Raw genomic sequence first — 19,097 nt, forward strand, 5'->3', positions numbered from 1 at the left:
TAAACACTTCCACTCCACCAAAAATAAATTGTGAGCCATTGATGCAATAGAAAAATACCGAATATAAATGAATGTTTCTTTTATTGCTGGTAATGTCCCCTTTTATCCCCAGTTTTAAAATTCATTCACAAGACAGTTTAAGTGCATCTATTAAAAGAGAAACAAGGCAACATATCCCCATAGTGATTAGTACTGTAACAGTTCAAAAAAGAAGTTATCACACAAATTTCTCAACTTCTGCACATTTCAGATTTTTTTTCCCTGATGTTTGTGTTCTGTAGTCCTGTGCAATTTAAAAATCACATTTCTAAAAAAAACCATGAAAAAAGTAACCCAATTTGTCTAAAATGATACACAGTTAAAATATGAATCACACTGACATTTCCAGCTCATTCCATACATGAATGTCACTACAAAGGAATCATAGTTTTACTGCACACATAGTCCCTTACTCAGTAGGAAAGCTCTCTGGCTTGGTTTACGCTCCAAGAAATTTTGAAGCATATCCATCCCATCCAAAGATCCTCCGGGTTTCAAAATAAGATTTCTGTATTTCATCCCTGCCTGATAAAAGGTAAAGTAGAACATTAGTATTTCTCACCTTGGAAGCTGCAACTTTTACATATTTGTCATGTCTAATTGTGTAGGTTTTTAAATTCATCTCCTCTCTTTCCAGATTTTCTTGACAATAAAACAAAATATGCCACAATATAACTTAAATTGGCTGGAACAGTTCAAGACCGGAGAAATTCAACCTATCCCCTCAAATAATTTTTCCTGTGGTTTTGCATTATTTTGGGATTTACAATCACATTAACTTGCTCAAGTTATGGAGGTCATTCTATAAGCCATAACATGATCAATATGCAGGCAAACAGAACCTAAACATCCATTCTCCCTTAACTGAGGATTTCTCTTTCTTCCACATGTATTTGAGGAATGACAGTACAGAGATAAACACAAATACCAGTGAGGAATAACATGGCCCATACACACATTTTATATGCATAACAATTTAATATATACACATACATGATTTCCCAATTAAAGTGTGCTAGAATAATGGAAACTTAACCCAGTTTATATTTTCAGCAAGAATAATATTAATGCAGGAAATTAATGTTAGGAAAAACAAAATGAGCTTCTTAGACAACATTAAATGAAGACATTCTTTAAAAGAAAACATATTTATAAGAATGTATCTGGAGAATTTGGGGCCTCAGAGACATATGTATGAATGAGAAAATATTTTTTCATGTAGAAGTTCTAGATGCTTTTAGTATTAAATTAAAAAAAACTCTGTAACTGTACACTGTACATATACATGTCTTTCCCTCACACATGAAACCTATGAGACAGAACTACTCTGCTCACTGATCACTAGTGCAAAATCTGAGGTATTTTTACCTGATGGACTTCCCATGACTTAACTGCATTGAAAGAGCAGATGGAAAAAGCTAAGTGAATAAGACAATCTATCACTGAAGAAGGACTGCTTGTATTTTGCTATTTGTCTTAGTTTCCTGAATGTTAATAGAAAAAAAAAAAAAAGTATTGTTCCTCGATTTAAAAATGTTATTTGTGTAAATGTGCCTTTTTGCTGCTGTGCTTCCGGTCAGCAGATTACTCAGTTCTAGAGGGACCAGAAATAATTCCAGATAATATGCATGGACTTAGGAGTTTGGCAATTAACAATGTTAGTGTTTGCTGAATAATTGCTCCAGATAGAGATGCTTAAACGAGTTTCAATAACTTGCTCAAAACAGGAAGAGAAATCTTATTCTAACAGGAAGAGGTAAGCCAAATTTCTAAAAGCCCTTGCCGTAATACTATAACTGACTTCCTTTCCTGCTGTTGTGAAAAGTAGTCTAAATCTAGACATAAGAACTGTACCTACAAAAAATCTCACTAGTATCTAGCAACTTTTTATAAAAGATAGTTTTCCCACCCTGCAGAACACTGTTACACTTAAATAGAATGCAAGTACAAAAAACAAATTAAAAGAGAACCAACTTAAAAGGATAGTACTGCCATGAAACTGCGAGCAAATCTCCAGTGGAAGTTCCCCCTGAGGTTATGTGAACGTCCAAAGTATGTTTGCACACATGAGAGAGCAAGCCAGGCACACACATGCCCATGCACGTGAATACACATACACAAATAGCCATTTTTATTTCTATCTTCTTAGCTGCAACAGGAAGCTTCCCTTAAAAGCAGCACTAGTTGCCTCTTAGCTGCAAATATCCACTTAGTCCTCGTGTAACTGAACACTTCTCAAAGTGCCCATTCAGTGACTGAGAAAGAAAACAAAAACCTACACAAAAAAATTGGAATAAACTGCATTTCCATCCCTAGGGTGTAGTAAAGGTCACATAGCAGTTCTGACAAACTATGGCTCAGGGTTTTGCCTGCACAATCACTCAAAACAGTTCTGAAGGCCAGGACCAACGATCACAGTCTTTCTGTTATCTGTTATCACCCTGGAGGAGCATGCGTTGTGTGAAGATGGAACAGGCAGGAAAATCAAAAGATTGTTCCCATAACAAAGCTGTAGCATCTCCAGATAGAATTCCAATGCTATAATTGTTGAGAAATTAAAAAATTGTCCAAATTGGTAGGACTACTCATTACAACACTGACTGTCCCTCCCTCTTTCCTGCTGGAGGCAGAAGAGGCTGAAGAATTACAAAGAGATAAAAGCCCAGTAAATCTGAAATCCATCAGTAACTTGAACTTCAAAACTCACATGGGAGTAAAAGTAAGGAGGAAAAAAATTAAGTTGTAGTATGCTGTGAAAGAACAAAATAAAGTATATTTACTAAGTAACACTTAAATAAAAAATACCACATTTAAGGCTCTATTCATATTCCATAGTGAAAGAATACTTATCTACTCTTTCAATGGAGGAGTATGGTTTTTTTTGTTTAAAACTAAAGAGGAAAGTATTAAGATATATATGTTAAATGTCTTAAAAGTTATAAAGCAATGCAAAATATATGACTCTATATAATATATAATATCATAATAAATATATAATTATATTTACAATTATATATATTTAATTATATATATTATATAATTATATAATTGTAATAAAATCCATGCAGTCCTCAAAATTTCAAGATAATTTTCAAAATAAATTTACACACTTTTTTTTTTCAGTTTGGTTGAACTTGACAAGAAGTATACTTGAGATGTTATTTCTATGCAATTTCTATTGCAATTTCTAATTGCAATAAATGTGTCTTCAGACAGAAAGCACAACAGGAATCTTTAAAAGAAAGCATTTGTTACCTACCTTCGGATTCATTATGCCTTCTTTCTTAAAGCAGCTATAAAAAATGTCCATGGAAAACACTTCGCTCCAGAGGTATCCATAGTACTGCCCATCATAACCACCTGCCAGATGCCCAAAGGTAGCTGGCATGTTCGTTCCTTAAAAAGTTCACATTAATTAAAATCAAATGCAGTCATTTATTTTACGTATGAAAAATACAAAATTTGAAGAAATTAATACAGATTTGTATGATATAATTAAGAACTACTAACATCACCAGGTCTAAAAGCATGAGGCATATTTTGGTGACTACAAAAGGAAAATTCCATTTTGGTCTACTTGCATGTCTGAAGCAGATGTGACAGAACATTTAATGCCATATTCACATAATCTGGCTCCGAAATACAACTTGCAAAAGTACAGCTTTTGATACTTCCATCTTCCTTCAGAAGAGATCTTTAAGATTATTCCAATTTTCAAAATAATTATTTCAGCTTCATAAATTAGGCTATTTTAGAAACAACAACTTTGATTTTTTTTTTTGTAAGCCAAACATTATTAGGATAGGAAAGCATACTTAAATGAAGTATTTGGGCATACTGTACTGATATACCTGGGGTTGCAGGAATTCCTAGAATCTCCATACAGTATTTGGCATATTCATCTCCTGGGTCAACAGATGGTTTTGTATGGAGCACCTGGTCAACCTTGCTCAAAACAATCTGGCGGAGGGTTAGAAAACCTGATGGAATAAGAACATTCAACTTACTAATACCAAAAGAGCTGGAGTTTCTTTAGCACCTTTCATTCAAAGATCTCAACAAACATTCTAAATTTTCTGAATTTTAACTACAGAAAAGACTTTGAGTTATGTCATGTCCATCCAAATGCTTCAGCTAAAAAAAGAAAAAAAAACAGAGGAATATTTTTGAATCACCATTATAAGGTCCATATTTTCAAGTGTTACCTTCCTCACAGATCAAAGACTAATAAAAGCAGGTATTTTAAAAGCAAATATCAATATTGAAAATCATGTTCTCAGCTGTCATCAGTTCTAGTTGCCATTTCATACAGGGCTTGCACAGATGATGGTAAGTGTATGTATTGACACTACCTAACACACCGCAAAGATAGCAAGAACTGCTGCTGCTGCAGGCTCTGATATTTTGAAGAAGCTACAAGATACAATCCTCTACTTGGCATAAAATGCTTATGTAGTTACAGTGCCTGTCAGCTGAAAGGACAGGCACTTCTTGTTTAGGAGAGGGAAGAAGCATGAAATAAACAGCAGTGCTTTAATGACATAAGTTGCACAATAAATGATGCTGTTCAGGGAGCTCTGATTACAGGGACGGAGTGGAAAGAGGGATATAATAATAATGAGATGAGGGGCAATAACACTAAATTGGTCTTGCTAACCTTGAGATAAAGACAAGGTAGAGACAACTTGTGGAAAGACAGCAGAACTGGGACCTTGGTTTGGGAATGCAGTGTACCTACTGAAGTGGAGAATACAGAGTTATGATTCTGGATTCAGGAGTTAAGAGGCTGTTTGAGCAACGCAAGGCTGCAACACTTCTGTATCACGTATGTAAGCACATTCAGTAAACTTGCAAGCAACTTTCACTTTTGTCAAATAACACGTGCAAATGAAATGTATAATATACACGCAGAAAATCTGATACTTCTATACTAATAATGCACAGTGTCTGCCCAGGGCCACTAGAAAAAAAAATTGGAAAAGCAAGGCTCTCTCTCACCCAGCATTAAATAGATAGAGTTGCTGGGGTAAAAAAATAAAATAAAATTAACATAGGGAAAATTGTAGAGGTATATTAATCCTTTGGGTAAGCCTGGAAAACCAGAGCTGCTGCTGTTTCTGCAGTGGAATGCAATGGAACAGCCTTTATTAATGGTTGTAACCAAGCAAATAAACTCAGGAATTATTAAGACAACAAACTTAACTTTTTGGTTTAAAGTGCTCACTTAATTCTTGACAGTACTGACAGAGACAGTGTACATAAAAAGGAAAAGTAACAGACTTATGTTTTACTGATAGTACTTTCTCTGAGGTTTCCAGCCAAATTTTTAATCATAATCCATTTTTTACACACACGCTGTGTGAGAGAGACAGATACCTGTATTCGCCAGTCTAGAGGCAGCTAGTTTCTCAAGGAGAGCATCTGCAACATGGCTCTCATCTTTGTAATGTCTTGACATTTGCTGTAGCGGTTCTTTCTCCCACACCCAGTTCTCAAACATTTGTGAAGGTACCTCTACGAAGTCTGTTTCCACGTTAGTACCACTAAACCTGGCAAAATCAGTCTAAAAAGAAAAGCCATTGTATTAAATCAAAATGGAAACCAAGATTTCTGGAAGAACACAAATTTTCAGATATTGAAGTTTCAGCGTTTCAATTAAAACAAGATTTTTAACTTCAAAGAAAGAAGGACATAAATACATATATCAGACAACTAAAAAGCAACAAAACTGATCATGAAGTAGTTACTTACTCCATTCTCTGCTAGCGATTCTCTACTTCAATTTTTTTAGTACTACTCTTTTCATCTCTCAGGTTAAGACCACAACACAGATATTTCTATGCTGTCTTATTTACTACAATTGGACAACATAAAATACAACATAAAATACAATTTTTTATTTATAAAATTTATAATGTATTTTATATTTATAATACAATATTATATATTTATATTATATAATTATATATATTATTATATATTATATATTAATTATATATATATTTATATATATATTTAAATAAAATTTATTTATTTATTTATAAAATTTATATGTATTTATAAAATACAATAAAATACAACATAAAATTATGTTATACTACCCTAAAGTAAAAAAATAAACTCCAATAATACACTTGTAAAATTGTTCACTGTATTGCAGTCTAACACACTCATTCACAGATTTTTACATGATCAATTTATACTATCAAGGTTTTCCCTAATAACTGTCTTCTTTCATAAAACATATAGTTAAAATGCTGCACAATTTTTGAGTCAGTAATACACGGCCTGAAATAAACAAACCAGAGCAGCTTTAGCCACGAACGGTTCCCCAAACTGATACTTATTCACTGACAGAAGAGTCTTCACTTTGAAAGCCAGGCACTTTAGAGATTTTTCTCTTATATTATTACACTTCACCATTGTCAATTGCTTCATGTTTAAAAAGGCCATCGCAGATACTGGCTTTGAAGAAAGGCTTAATAGTGTCAAAAATCCATAAAATTTATTCCAAACTCTTTTCTAAAAAGATGATAACTTTAGAAAGATAGAAGTTCGAACATCAACAGAAGTTACTTTATCTAACTCTGGATTTGCCTTGTGACTCTACTCCTTTTGTTAACCCAATTGTATTATTTTTCCTTCTAATCAAAATTCTAATACTAAAAACACTTCAGATCCTAAAAGGAAAAACAAACAAACAAAACCTCCCAGTTTCCCAAGAAGAAAGAAAAATTGGTTCAGGTTCTTGATTAGCTGTCCTTCCCTAATATCATAAAAAGATCCTGCCTCTACTCTGATATTTCACATGCCAGCAGACTTCCAACACATTACTGCCCTCCAAACACTGACCTGCTGCTCACAGATTCCCACTCAGCTAGATCCTCCTATGTTCTTTAAACATCAAGTTTTAACATGCTTAAAAAAGAAATTAGCAAATGAAACAAGACACTGCTTTGGATGTGAAAAATCTCAGAGCACAGGATGTTCCTATGTACGATACAGATGTTATTTGCTGGTGTATATACTAATCCATTAAATTATTCACATAAAATACAACAGCAGTGAGCACAGTAGCAATGCAAGCAGAGGACAGCACAGCAGCGAGAGACAATTGGAAAGAAAGCTCTCTGACATATGCGCAGTTCTCAGCAAGTGGATGTGCACATTGAGGTTGCCCAGACAGGGCTCTGCAACAGCCAGAACATCTTCATCAGTTTCCAGAATTTTGTTGTAATGCTGAATGTACCTAATTCATAAACACCTCTCAGGTAATTGAGAAAAAAAAGAGCAGGTTTTATTTCTCAATTTCTTGATTTATTTTTTGATTTCTGAACTGTCTTCAGGTGAAGACAATCACATTATCATCACTTTCGAGATGCAAAAATGTAAGTGAATGCATAGCTACTTGCTCTTAAATGTGCTTGAGCATCATTTGCTTAATTCTAGATTTAATATGTGGATTTGTATGTGTCACCTTGGTGCAAAATCTGCAAATCACTTTTTTCTGGTCTCAGTGAGAACCCTGACAGTGAGATGTGAGAACAGAAAATACAATAGCTCGGGCAAGACCTGCTTTATGTTTTTAATAGGAAGAATGATAGCTCTGAAGTGTACTACAAAAACAATGGAGGTTAAGGACATAATTATATGAATTCATAAATCATTTGCACTAATGAGAATAGTAGATTTTTTTTGTTTGTTTGTTTCTGAAATCTAGTATGTTGCAAGGAGTAGTAAAAAGACATCAGACAGCTGTAACAGAAGTCACAACTGGGCACCTTCTCTACCTTACACGTGGATCTATTTAATCATCACTAAAACCCAATGGTGCAAATGCAAAAGTAGATGTTCTTTTGAAAATATTTTTTGAAAAGTGTATTCACTGTTGTGTTGTTTTAACTGGAGATCAAAAACAGACAAAACAACTGGTCATCTTGAAATACAACCAAAAAAATGTACATATACTTTGCTAAAATTGTAAAATTTCCAAAATAAACTTATCTATTGCTTGGAGGCTACGAAAAATGTAAGAAAATTGAAACTGAAACATCACTAACCTGTGCACATATCTGATGCATTACGTGACCAAACTCATGGAAGTATGTCTTTACTTCATCATGTCGCAGCAGTGATGGGCGATCTGATCCTGGTTTTGTGAAATTGGTTACCAGAGCAGCTACAGACATCATTCTACTGCCATCAGAGAGAAGACAGCCAGGCTGGAGACCAAAGCATGCTGCATGCCCATACTTTCCCTCTCTGTACAAGAAAATATTTCAGAAATTATCTTGAAATCACAATCCTGCTCACCAGAATATTCAAGAACAAGTTCAATGAGCTGGTGTCTCTTTAAAGCTTTAAATGAAGAAATTATGTGTGTTCATTAGGATGACCATACAAAAATTTTATTATGACTTCTATGAGTTGCTAGGCTTAAGATTCTGCTTAAGAGCAGAAGAGGGGAGAACAGTACCTAAAGAACACTATTTGAAGATTCACAGCAGCATTGACAAGAATTTGATTTTTACTCAAATTATATATACCTCAGATGCCAATTCTATTTTGAACTACTCATAAACACTATAACAAAGAGGACAATGTTCTATTCTCTGAAGCAGTAACTTTCTTCATAGGAGACAAAAGAACACAGTTTAAAGCATTTGTAGTGCGATCCAAGTTTAAGGAAGAATGATTTTGAAACCTTTGCCCTAGACACAAGACAATGGGGTAGTAAAGGCAGAAATGTCTTACTAATAAATGTCTTCGGAAATTCACATTATACGCAGAAAGGAGAGAACAGACAAATAGATAAAGTAGAAAATCTGTGCCTACTTCTAAAGCAAAATATATATACTACTGTATCCACTAATTTTCCTTACTCAGACAAGTAAATAAATTTGTGCTTTAAAAAATGCATGAACATATCAATTACTACAAAAGAAATTAAAAAACAGCAAGAAACAGACCGAAAAGGAAAGGCTGAAAACAAGTTTTGCCAAATTAGTCAACTCTCTTAACCTCTGACAGAACAGAGACAGATCCTGCCGGTAATGGCTAGAGAGCAATAGAGATTAACCTAGATGTACATTTCAAGGGGTGCTCAATGGCAATCTTTTTTGGGTCTTGATCTATCTGACATCTTCTTTAGCAGTTTAGAGAACTAGCTACACAACAGGCACACAAAGTTTAAAGAGGAAATGAGAGAAATGATAAACTGTGAGCAGAGAGGAACAGGACTGATCCGAATAGTTAAAACATTAACGAGAAGTAAAACATGGTATTTCAGTTAGAAAAGGAAAAAGAGGAATGGTGGATAACTGACTAGTCAGCAATACTACACAAAATGAAGAAAGTTTTAATGGTTCAAAAAGTGAACATGAGCAGGAAATATGTTAGTACTGAAGAAAAAAAAAAAAGACAAAATAATCTATCTGAAAGCAGCCCAACAGCAACAGTCTCACCAGTGGGACAAATATTTACTTCCCAATGTATTTAATTTCACCCGCAACAGCAAGCCAGTAAACCAAGTTCATTTTAAATGTATATATAAAGCACTAAGTCATACCGAGGATAAAGGTCCAAGTAGAACTGCCCTAATGTTTCTCCTGTTGAATTGTCCTTTACTGTATAAAGAGTAACACTGTCATGCCAAACATGAGCACTTTCCACTTCCTCAAATACAAGTCCAAGCAGCTTTTGGTAAATATTCAATAAGCCTTCTGTAACGGCCTCGATTGGGAAGTATTCCTTCAGCTTTTCTTGATCTATGGAGTACTTCAGCTCTTCTGTTTTGTTCATATAATAATGAAGATCCCATGCATTGATTCTTCCATCATAATCACAGTTTCTCTCTTGACACTCCTTTTTCTTCAAATCTAGAATGAATTCTCTTTCCTTCTCAACCAATGGCTTTAGCTTCTCACTCAAATCATCTGAAACAAAGATTGCCTTTAAATCAGCTTGTTCCTTACTATAATGTAGATTCTTATAAAACACAATCACATTTACATAACATAACTTAACAGTACTTGTCCCAAAAGGCATACTTGAGTTTTCTATTTGTTGATGAACAGAAAGCAAATTGGTTTCTTGTCTTAATAAGTTTTAACACATACATGTTGTAAGCAATGTAGAAATACAGAGGGGCTTAGCAGTACTGTGAAAGGTTCTGATAAATTTGGGCTTATTCAAAGACATAAAAAAAATGGAATGTAATACTTAACACACAAAGTAGCACCTGACACATGCTTGAAGCTTTGTATTTTACTTTGGCTAACCTCAGTTTTTTCAGTGTGTTTCCACAGAAGCAGCCAAACACTACTACTGTTAGTTATTGGAAGTGCAACGAAGGATTCCAACACTTTTTTTGAGATCACTTAAGATCAGATTTTGATCTATTTCCAGCTATAGTCCTATTGAACAGCAATAAACCAAAAGCTCTTGGCTACATGATAGCTATCTACTCTTCTACCACAGCCACTGTATATCAAACTTATTAATCCCAGTTTTTTCCAATACAGCTTTTCTTGGAAAAGGAAGGGCCATAGCACTATGAAACCAATACACTGAATACAAAATATTTAAGTTTATTGAAACTCCCTTGAAGTACATGCTGTGTTTATTGTATTCTGAATATTTCCGAACTACACTTTTCTTTAGGATTTGAGGTTAATGGTCTGTCATGGCATACGGAGTGTAACATTTGAGTACTGGCACTCCTGTTTCTCGTATGACTATAAGGCACTATATACTTTTACATGACTGATAAATACTAATAGTTTTCAGCCCAGAATACACTAAATTCCGAGTATGTCATAGGGCAAAATGGTAGATTTTCCTCCTAGCCATAAGATCAACTTACGAACATCGGTTTAAAACAGGTATATATATGAACAAAACATAGCAAATTATATTGTCATGCTTTCGCTGAATATCGAACAAAATTACTAAGTTAAAGCTGACAACCTGATGAAAGTTCTCCCTCTACCAAAATTACCACAAAATATTTTGGAATAGTAAAATACTTGTAAAAAGCTAAAGTCACCACCACAATAACAGGACATTTTGAGGTGTGTCAGCTTCATAACAAATTAAAAAATCCACACAGTATAATGTAATCCTACGTAGAATTATGAAAATATACTGGATAGAAAAGAGTTCAAAATATTGCAAATGTACTTTAAAACTCAGGCAATTTTAAGAATTACAAATCAAAACAAAGGGTAAGTTAATTTATAAATACACAGATAATTGATATTACCACAGCATAACGTGAGAAATGAGAAAAATTAAAGGTAAAGGAAGAGATGCATTTTAACCTCCTTACCGCCATACAAACAAACAAACAAACAAATAAATAAAACAAAACACTATCACCAAACAACTTACTGCTGTACAAAGTAGTTTTGGGGGTTTTGATTTTATGCGATATCTAAATATACAATCTTCTTCACTAAAATGAGTAAAAGTTCCCCAAAATCAACAGGCTATACAAATCTGCATCACTGTCAAAGTATCTCAGTTGTCAGATCGAATTCCACTAGAGAGCTTTTGTCCTCAGAGGAGTCATGTCATTCCCAGTTTAATTTATTTTATACAGTTCATTGAACTAACATCATCACACACTCAGATTTTTTATTATACTCATTGCTGTTGTATCAATGTACAGAAAGAAACACTTAAGGCTACATGGGCACAAAACCTTGCAGCTAATGTAAAGGGAACGAAAAGCTGCAACTGTGCTGCAGCCTTCTGAAACTGAATCTACTTCAGTGGCACATGTTATTCTGGTCCAAATTAAGATTACTGCATGGTGCAGCAGAGAATGATAACAGCTTTTCTCTTTGACTATCATTAAGCAGTTATTTTCAGATTTTTATCTTATACTTCCATACCATGGAGCAATTTGTACAGCTATGATATAAAAACCAGGGGCCCAGAGGCAATAGATAGATAGATAGATACTGCCAATCGTGTCTTTCAATGTTTCTTTGCTGAGGAGCCATACTGCTAGTGCAAATACAAAAAGATCATTTATAAATTAGAACAAACCTAAGAAGGTTGTTACGTTATCTGTGCTCTTTGCAGTGTTTACCTCCAAAACAAAGTTGGCGTGTGTATTATAACCAAGCAGCTCTGCTACTTTTGCCCTTAGTGGAAGCAATTGCTGAAGAATTTTGGTGTTCTCCTAAAAAAGAAAGCAGGCAAGTCTGTGAAGTGAAACCAGGAAATCTAATTATCAAACAATTACATAAATATCTGTAATCATTACAAATAGAAAACATATAAAATCAGACACTTTAAAACATAAATACTAAAAAAACCCATAAGCTTAGAGAGATTTTTGTAATTTTTCAAAGCACTTGATCACAAGTAGCTAGATAATCTAGCTCTTTAGTCAATCCGAGTCAATCCATTACATTCCCTACTATAATTAATCTATTTCAATTAATCAAAAGATATATCAGTTGTTTTAAGGATAACAAATCCTTGACTTGCAAAAATATTATTTCATTTATCAACCATTTAAATGTAAAAGATGACAGGGACACAGCTGACAAAATTCTCAATTGCTTGTTAGTGGTTAAGACATACTGCAAAGCTATTGTGCTAACATTCAAAGCTTATTTACTTGTTTGTCAGTGTTCTGACAATAGCAGCCAGAGAAAGGGATCTGAAAGACAAAAAGCCCCAGGCCCTGACCTAGATAGTGTAGAGGATCCCTGAGAAGCTGAAAACATAACTGTGTTATCTTGATTTCTAGAAAAACAAGATTTCTCAGGAAAAAAAGAAAAATAAATAAATCAAGGTATGTATAACGTACCAAGTTTGAAGTTGCCCCCCCTAGTTACAACAGCATACTCCTTTGAGTGCTCTGACTTACAGCTGTTGGTGTCATTTTAATTTCTGATCTTCACATTTCACAGCACTTCAAGTACAAAAGCACAAGTCTAACATTGTTCTCCAACGAGTGGTTCGTACAATCGCAGGCTGAAAGACACTTCTCTCTTTTCTAGCCTTTTAATTATTTTTGTACCTACTTAGGTGTGCTGCTCTCATCAGTATAAAATAAATTGTTTGTGAAATTATCTCTTCTTTCAACAAATTAAATTTCCAGATATATATTTAATTAAATGAATCTTTAAAAATAAATTAGTGGTTTTTTAACACATTATTAAATACCTCCTCAAGAAGCAGTGTATTAATTTCACATGTAATTACATTTCATAACTAGAACACTGAAATAATCACTGCCATCCTGCCATCGTGAAGAACATGAAGGTCTAGAGAAGCCATATTCTGACTGTGCCATCTGTGAAGTAAGTGCAAGAGACTACAGAACTCTGTAGAGAAAGTCATCGTTTTCTCAAAATGCCACATATATCAACAGCACCCACTGACATCTTAAGATGTATACATGTACATACATGTGAAGCAAGGAATTGCTGAAGATCATATTAACAGGCTTTAATTTCACAGTACTAAACAATATACAGAGTTCAAATCTAACATCTGAATGTCCATATTTCAACCCTGTTGTTACCTTGTAAAAAAAGGCAATATACAATGTACCTCTTTGCATCTTGTGTTAAAGGCAGATTCCATTTTTCTCCTTGTTTCTGAAATGCAGCACTTCTTCATAACAGGAAAATAGTGAGGATATTTTAACGTTATTTTATATTTGTCCTCCTCAGTCTTCTCTAAACTCTTTATAAAGTCATCAGGCAGGCCTTCTACAGAACACAATTCAATAAAGAATATTTCCCAGAAAATTATCTACTCACCTCCTTTTTTTTTTTTTTTTTTTTACATTATTGCATTTGTTTTGCTGCTACCTAATTTGACATCAGTTTAAACGGAAATACAGTTCTTCTGTCTGCTTAATACCATTAATGCTATTATTTCCTAATAAGCCAGATAAAATAAATTTTGAAACGCTTTAGTAGTGAGCAAAAGAGAAAAAATGTAAAGATACCAGATGAAAACAAATCATGATGCAAGAAAGTATCTTAATTTATTTTTTATGCTATGCTCTCCAGAAATGCATCTCTAAGTCTTCTGTTACGTGAAATACATTTAGGTTAGGTACAAGTAGGAAATTCTTTACTCAGAGGGTGATGACACACTGGAACAGGTTGTTCATAGAAAGTGTGGATGCCCCATCCCTGAGGGCATTCAATGCCAAGACGGATAGGACTCTGGGCAGCCTGATGTGGTGAGTGGCAACCCTACTCACAGCAGTTGGAATGGGATGAGCCTTAAAGTCCTTTCCAACCCAAGCCTTGTATGATTGTATGACTTCTAGATCAACTTAAATAATTTCAGTGGCTTAAATATCTCGCATGACAGAAAATTCAGATAGTTGTAAAGAACGTAACACATGCTGGATTGCCTGATATTGGAGAACTGAGAAAAGAAGCAAAGATGAGTAATGTTACAGAAATAAAAAGGTAGGGCAGATATGCTAACTTTATGCAAGGTGTACACTTCAGTAAGCACACGTCTACAAAGACATTTTAAACATCTGCAAGTTGTAATTCTACACTCTAATTGGGGAAGAATTAAGAATGGAATACAGCTGGAATTTCATTTTATCTAACCATCATTCAGTGGGCCAAAAAAGACTACCTGCAATACTGGAAGGTGAAGAAAAGGAAAAAGGCAAAGTAAGTATAGTACTTACCAAGTTCTTCTTTGGAAAATACAAGAAACGTATTTTCCTCATTCAGGTTTTTGTTGAAGTCTATACACAGCTCACTTAATTGTTTCTTCATTTTCATTATTTCCTGTATTGGGTATAAACTAAAATTAGTGGAGAAAAAAAAAAATCAACTGACAATTACTATCTTCCACATTAAAAGTATTTAATTTTTTTCCAGTTAGGTTCTCTGCTAGCCTACACTGAATACTGCTATTGGCTGAGTAACATATTGCAGGAAGTATCACGTCTCCCCTGTCCCTGAGCTCATTTTTACCCTTCTTTTGTCTCGAGTAATCTAGTTGCCAATGAGCCCAAGGCTCAGCCTAGTGCTCTAACAGTTTCAGAAAATTAAAAAACATTTTTTGAACCAGAGTACAGGCAGAAAAGAGAATACCCACACAAGATAAAAGCATTCCAAATTCACTCTAAAATCCTCATGTACACCTATCTGAAATATGTTCTAATGTATTTTATAGCATGACTGCCCCTTACTGGCAAGTTCACACGAACACTGTAATCACAAGTAATGAAAATACCAAACAAACACAAAATTTGGCATAGAATAAAACTAGTGGAAATTTTACTTAAATATAGCTCAACTATTATCTACTTATAAAGTATTTAAAAACCTTGTTAGGATTGGTGGCTGTTTGGTAATGCAAATACACATGAAACAACATTGTCACTAACTTAAGTATGTGCACAAAGAATGATTTTTTCAGAAAAGACAGAAATCTATTTGAGAAGCGTAAATCTTGATGGTTACACAACTTCAGTTCAGAATTTAAAGAAAGTTATGTCAGTCTCTCAAACACTAACAAGTTTACTTCTGTGACTTACAGAATTGAAAAGTGCTTTTACAGGCTTAATTTCTTCTCTAATGGGCTCAAGATTCTCAAAGCTCCTTTGAAGTCACCTAGAGCTAAAATCTTGGAGTCATTTTACAATGATGGTTAATATTTGAAATTAAAATATCTATGACTTCATAATAGTTACTACATACGTGCTTCTGAAGCTTGGGCTCACAATTAATATTTTTGAGAAGCCATTGGTTATGAATCTAATTTGGACCAAAACAAAAAAAGTGAAGTATACTACCTCTATCTACTGAGTGAGGAATCCAACAAATTAATTTTAAAAACTAATGATAATTAGAGTTTAAAAGATGGACATAGAACTAAGAACAGTTAAGATTAGAGCAGTAATTAAGCAAGACACAAACACTTAATACACAAGAATAATACAATCTCTTCAACAAGTTTCTCTTTGATTTATAAACTAAGAACCATATTTACATGTTGTACTTCTTTAGGAAGATGGAGTCCATTTCTTTTTCCCACTTGAACTGATTTGTCTAGGTACCGCTTTGTTTCAGGCTTTACATTTTCAAGATTGCAGGTTTGCTGAAATGACAGTACAGCATAATTTAATTTACAATACAGTGAGACACACACACTAAGAATTTACAGGGGTCTGAACAGAATCACGGAATCGCTCAGGTTGGGAGTGACCTTAAAGATCATCCAGTCTCAACCCTTTCCTGGCAGGGTTGCCCTCCCACCAGCTCAGGCTGCCCAAGGCCCCATCCAACCTGGCCTTGAGCACCTCCAGGAATGGGGCACCACAGCTTCTCTGGGCAGCTGTGCCAGTGCCACACATTCCTCTAAGTAAAAAAGTTTCTTCCTAATATCTAATCCAATTCTACCCACTTTCAGCTTAAAGCCATCAGTCCTTGTTGCACTGCTACACTCCCTGAAAAAGATTCCCTCCCATCTTTCTTATAGGCACCATAGAAACAATGCAATATCATGAATTATAGTATGAAGGATTTTCCAAAAAGTTATTTTTTATAACATTATTCTCATACTGATGTAGCATGAAATGTTCTTTTACTGAATACCTCAATCAGAAGCAGGAACAGAGGCATATTCTGCATACACTTTTCCTAAGTAGCACATTTATATGCTGTCATAAAAGCTAACCCTTTTAGTTATGATTGCAGTACACTAAAGCTCCTTACGTAGATATAGCTTTTCTGTATATTATTAACTAGCAGAAATCAGTGCTATAAGGTAATATCATAGTTTAAAAATTGAAGGGATTAAAAATAATATTACTAATTAAAAAAAATCTTAAAAAGTAAGTGCTTCTAGCATTCACTGAAGGTCTTCAAATAGTATAAAAGTGAAGCTTATAGATCTTTCTGCTTTTGGTCAAAGCAATCCACAGCAACAAATAAAAAGGTACTTCTGTGTCTGGTTATACAGTTACAGAGATTCCTGAATGATCATTTTCTAAAGCACCCAATATTAAGAGACAAGACACTAGCTGTAACAGAACATGGACCAACGTCATGAGGGTCTTCCTTCCAACTGATCAAAGCTAAACTATTTAATTCAGAAAATTGTGATTTTATCCTAAGTTGCAAATACTGCTATAAAATAGCATTTTACATTATAATTTTATCTTCCAGTAGCTAAAAAAGAACATTGTAACAAGATGCAAGCTACAGCACTTGCTAAAAAGGACATATTCTATTTAAGTTCACCTCTAAAATAGGAAGGTGTTGGGATTAGTTATGACTTGTCTTAACAACAATCTAACCAGCTTACCTACATACAATTAATTCATAGCTAGCATATCTAAAAAAATAAGAACATTGAAACATGCAAATTTTATGAAAGAGTTATACAACTGTGTACAAGTGTCAACTAACAATCATCAGTGCAAATTAACTCTTTAATGATAAAAAATAAGAGGTAAGAACCCAATTGCATTCCAGGAGAAAATGAATAATACTGGCAAGCCTGAAACAGATATTTTGCCAACTGCTATTTTAAAATAATTTACATGACAGCACATAAGCAATATCTCCTTCTGCTACACACGGTACAGACCTAAAAAGTAGTGTAGATTGGTTGTAGAATCATGTAAGAGATTAGAATGGTTAAGCTTTCCCTTTACACTGCAAAGAATCACAAGTCACAGAAGCATTATAACAGAACCACTAAATATTAATGCAATTGTACATTATATAATGTCTCCAGGGACATGGTTTCCCCTACAGCTGTGGGCAACCTGTTCCAGTGTGTTACCAATCTCACTGCAAATCCAACAGAAATCTATACTTATTTAGATTGAAACCATTTCACCTTGTCCTATTACAAGAAGCCTATATCCTCCCTTTCTGTAGTTTCCATTTAGATACTGAAAGACTGCCATCACATCACAGAATCACAGAACTGTAGGGGTTGGAAGGGACCTCCTGAGATCATCGAGTCCAACCCCCCTGCCAAAGCAGGTTCCCTACAGCAGGTAGCACAGGTAGGCATCCAGGCAGGTCTTCAACATCTCCAGAGAAGGAGACTCCACCACCTCCCTGGGCAGCCTGTTCCAGTGCTCCGTCACCTCACTGTAAAGAAGTTCTTGCGCATGTTTGTGCGGAACTTCCTATGCTCCAGTTTCTGGCCATTTCCCCTTGTCCTGTCTCCACTCACCACTGAAAACAGTCTGGCCTCGCCATTCTGCCCCCCACACCTTAGATATTTATAGACCTGGATCAGGTCCCCTCTCAGTCTCCTTTTCTCAAGGCTGAACAGACCCAGTTCACTCAGCCTTTCCTCATAGGGGAGATGCTCCAGGCCCTTCACCATCTTCGTGGCCCTCCGCTGGACTCTTTCCAAGAGATCCCTGTCTTTTTTGTACTGGGGAGCCCAGAACTGGACGCAGTACTGCAGATGAGGCCTTACCAGGGCAGAGTAGAGGGGGAGGATCACCTCCCTCGACCTGCTGGCCACGCTCTTTTTAATGCACCCCAGTAAGCCATTGGCCTTTTTGGCCACAAGGGCACACTGCTGGCTCATGGCCAACCTGTCGTCCACCAGGACACCCAGGTCCCTTTCCGCAGAGCTCCCCTCCAGCAGCTCATCCCCCAACCTGTACCGGTGCATGCAATTATTCCTCCCCAGATGCAAGACTCTACACTTGCTTTTGTTAAACCTCATCTGGTTTTTTTCTGCCCAGCTCTCCAGCCTGTCCAGGTCTTGCTGAATGGCAACACAGCCTTCAGGCGTGTCAGCCAATCCTCCCAACTTCGTATCATCAGCAAACTTGCTGAGGGTGGCCACTATCCCCTCATCACGGTCATTGATGAAGATGTTGAACAAGACCGGACCCAGCACAGACCCCTGAGGAACACCGCTGGTTACAGGCCTCCAACCGGACTCTGCACCACCAACAACGACCCTCTGCGCTCTGCCAGTCAGCCAGTTCTCAACCCACCTCACTGTCCACTCATCTATCCCACACTTCCTCAGCTTTGTTATAAGGACGTCATGGGGGACAGTATCAAATG

The 19,097-nt window shown here is 35.4% G+C and overlaps 1 protein-coding gene across 1 annotated transcript in view; it reads right to left on the bottom strand.

Moving 5' to 3' along the window:
• Window positions 1–429: 429 nt before the first annotated feature.
• Window positions 430–19,097, bottom strand: part of NLN (neurolysin) — a gene marked incomplete at both ends in the record, with an annotated part of 31,315 nt that continues 12,647 nt past the window's right edge. The window contains 10 exons of the mRNA XM_079548579.1: window positions 430–564; window positions 3,299–3,435; window positions 3,891–4,019; window positions 5,416–5,602; window positions 8,100–8,301; window positions 9,608–9,974; window positions 12,094–12,229; window positions 13,615–13,775; window positions 14,726–14,828; window positions 16,039–16,146. Coding sequence (XP_079404705.1) covers window positions 430–564; window positions 3,299–3,435; window positions 3,891–4,019; window positions 5,416–5,602; window positions 8,100–8,301; window positions 9,608–9,974; window positions 12,094–12,229; window positions 13,615–13,775; window positions 14,726–14,828; window positions 16,039–16,146 — 1,665 coding nt within the window. The remainder of the gene's footprint in view (window positions 565–3,298; window positions 3,436–3,890; window positions 4,020–5,415; window positions 5,603–8,099; window positions 8,302–9,607; window positions 9,975–12,093; window positions 12,230–13,614; window positions 13,776–14,725; window positions 14,829–16,038; window positions 16,147–19,097) is intronic.

The sequence above is a fragment of the Tetrao urogallus genome (genome assembly GCF_951394365.1).
Source record: "Tetrao urogallus genome assembly, chromosome: Z".
NCBI classification, from domain to species: Eukaryota; Metazoa; Chordata; class Aves; order Galliformes; family Phasianidae; genus Tetrao; species Tetrao urogallus.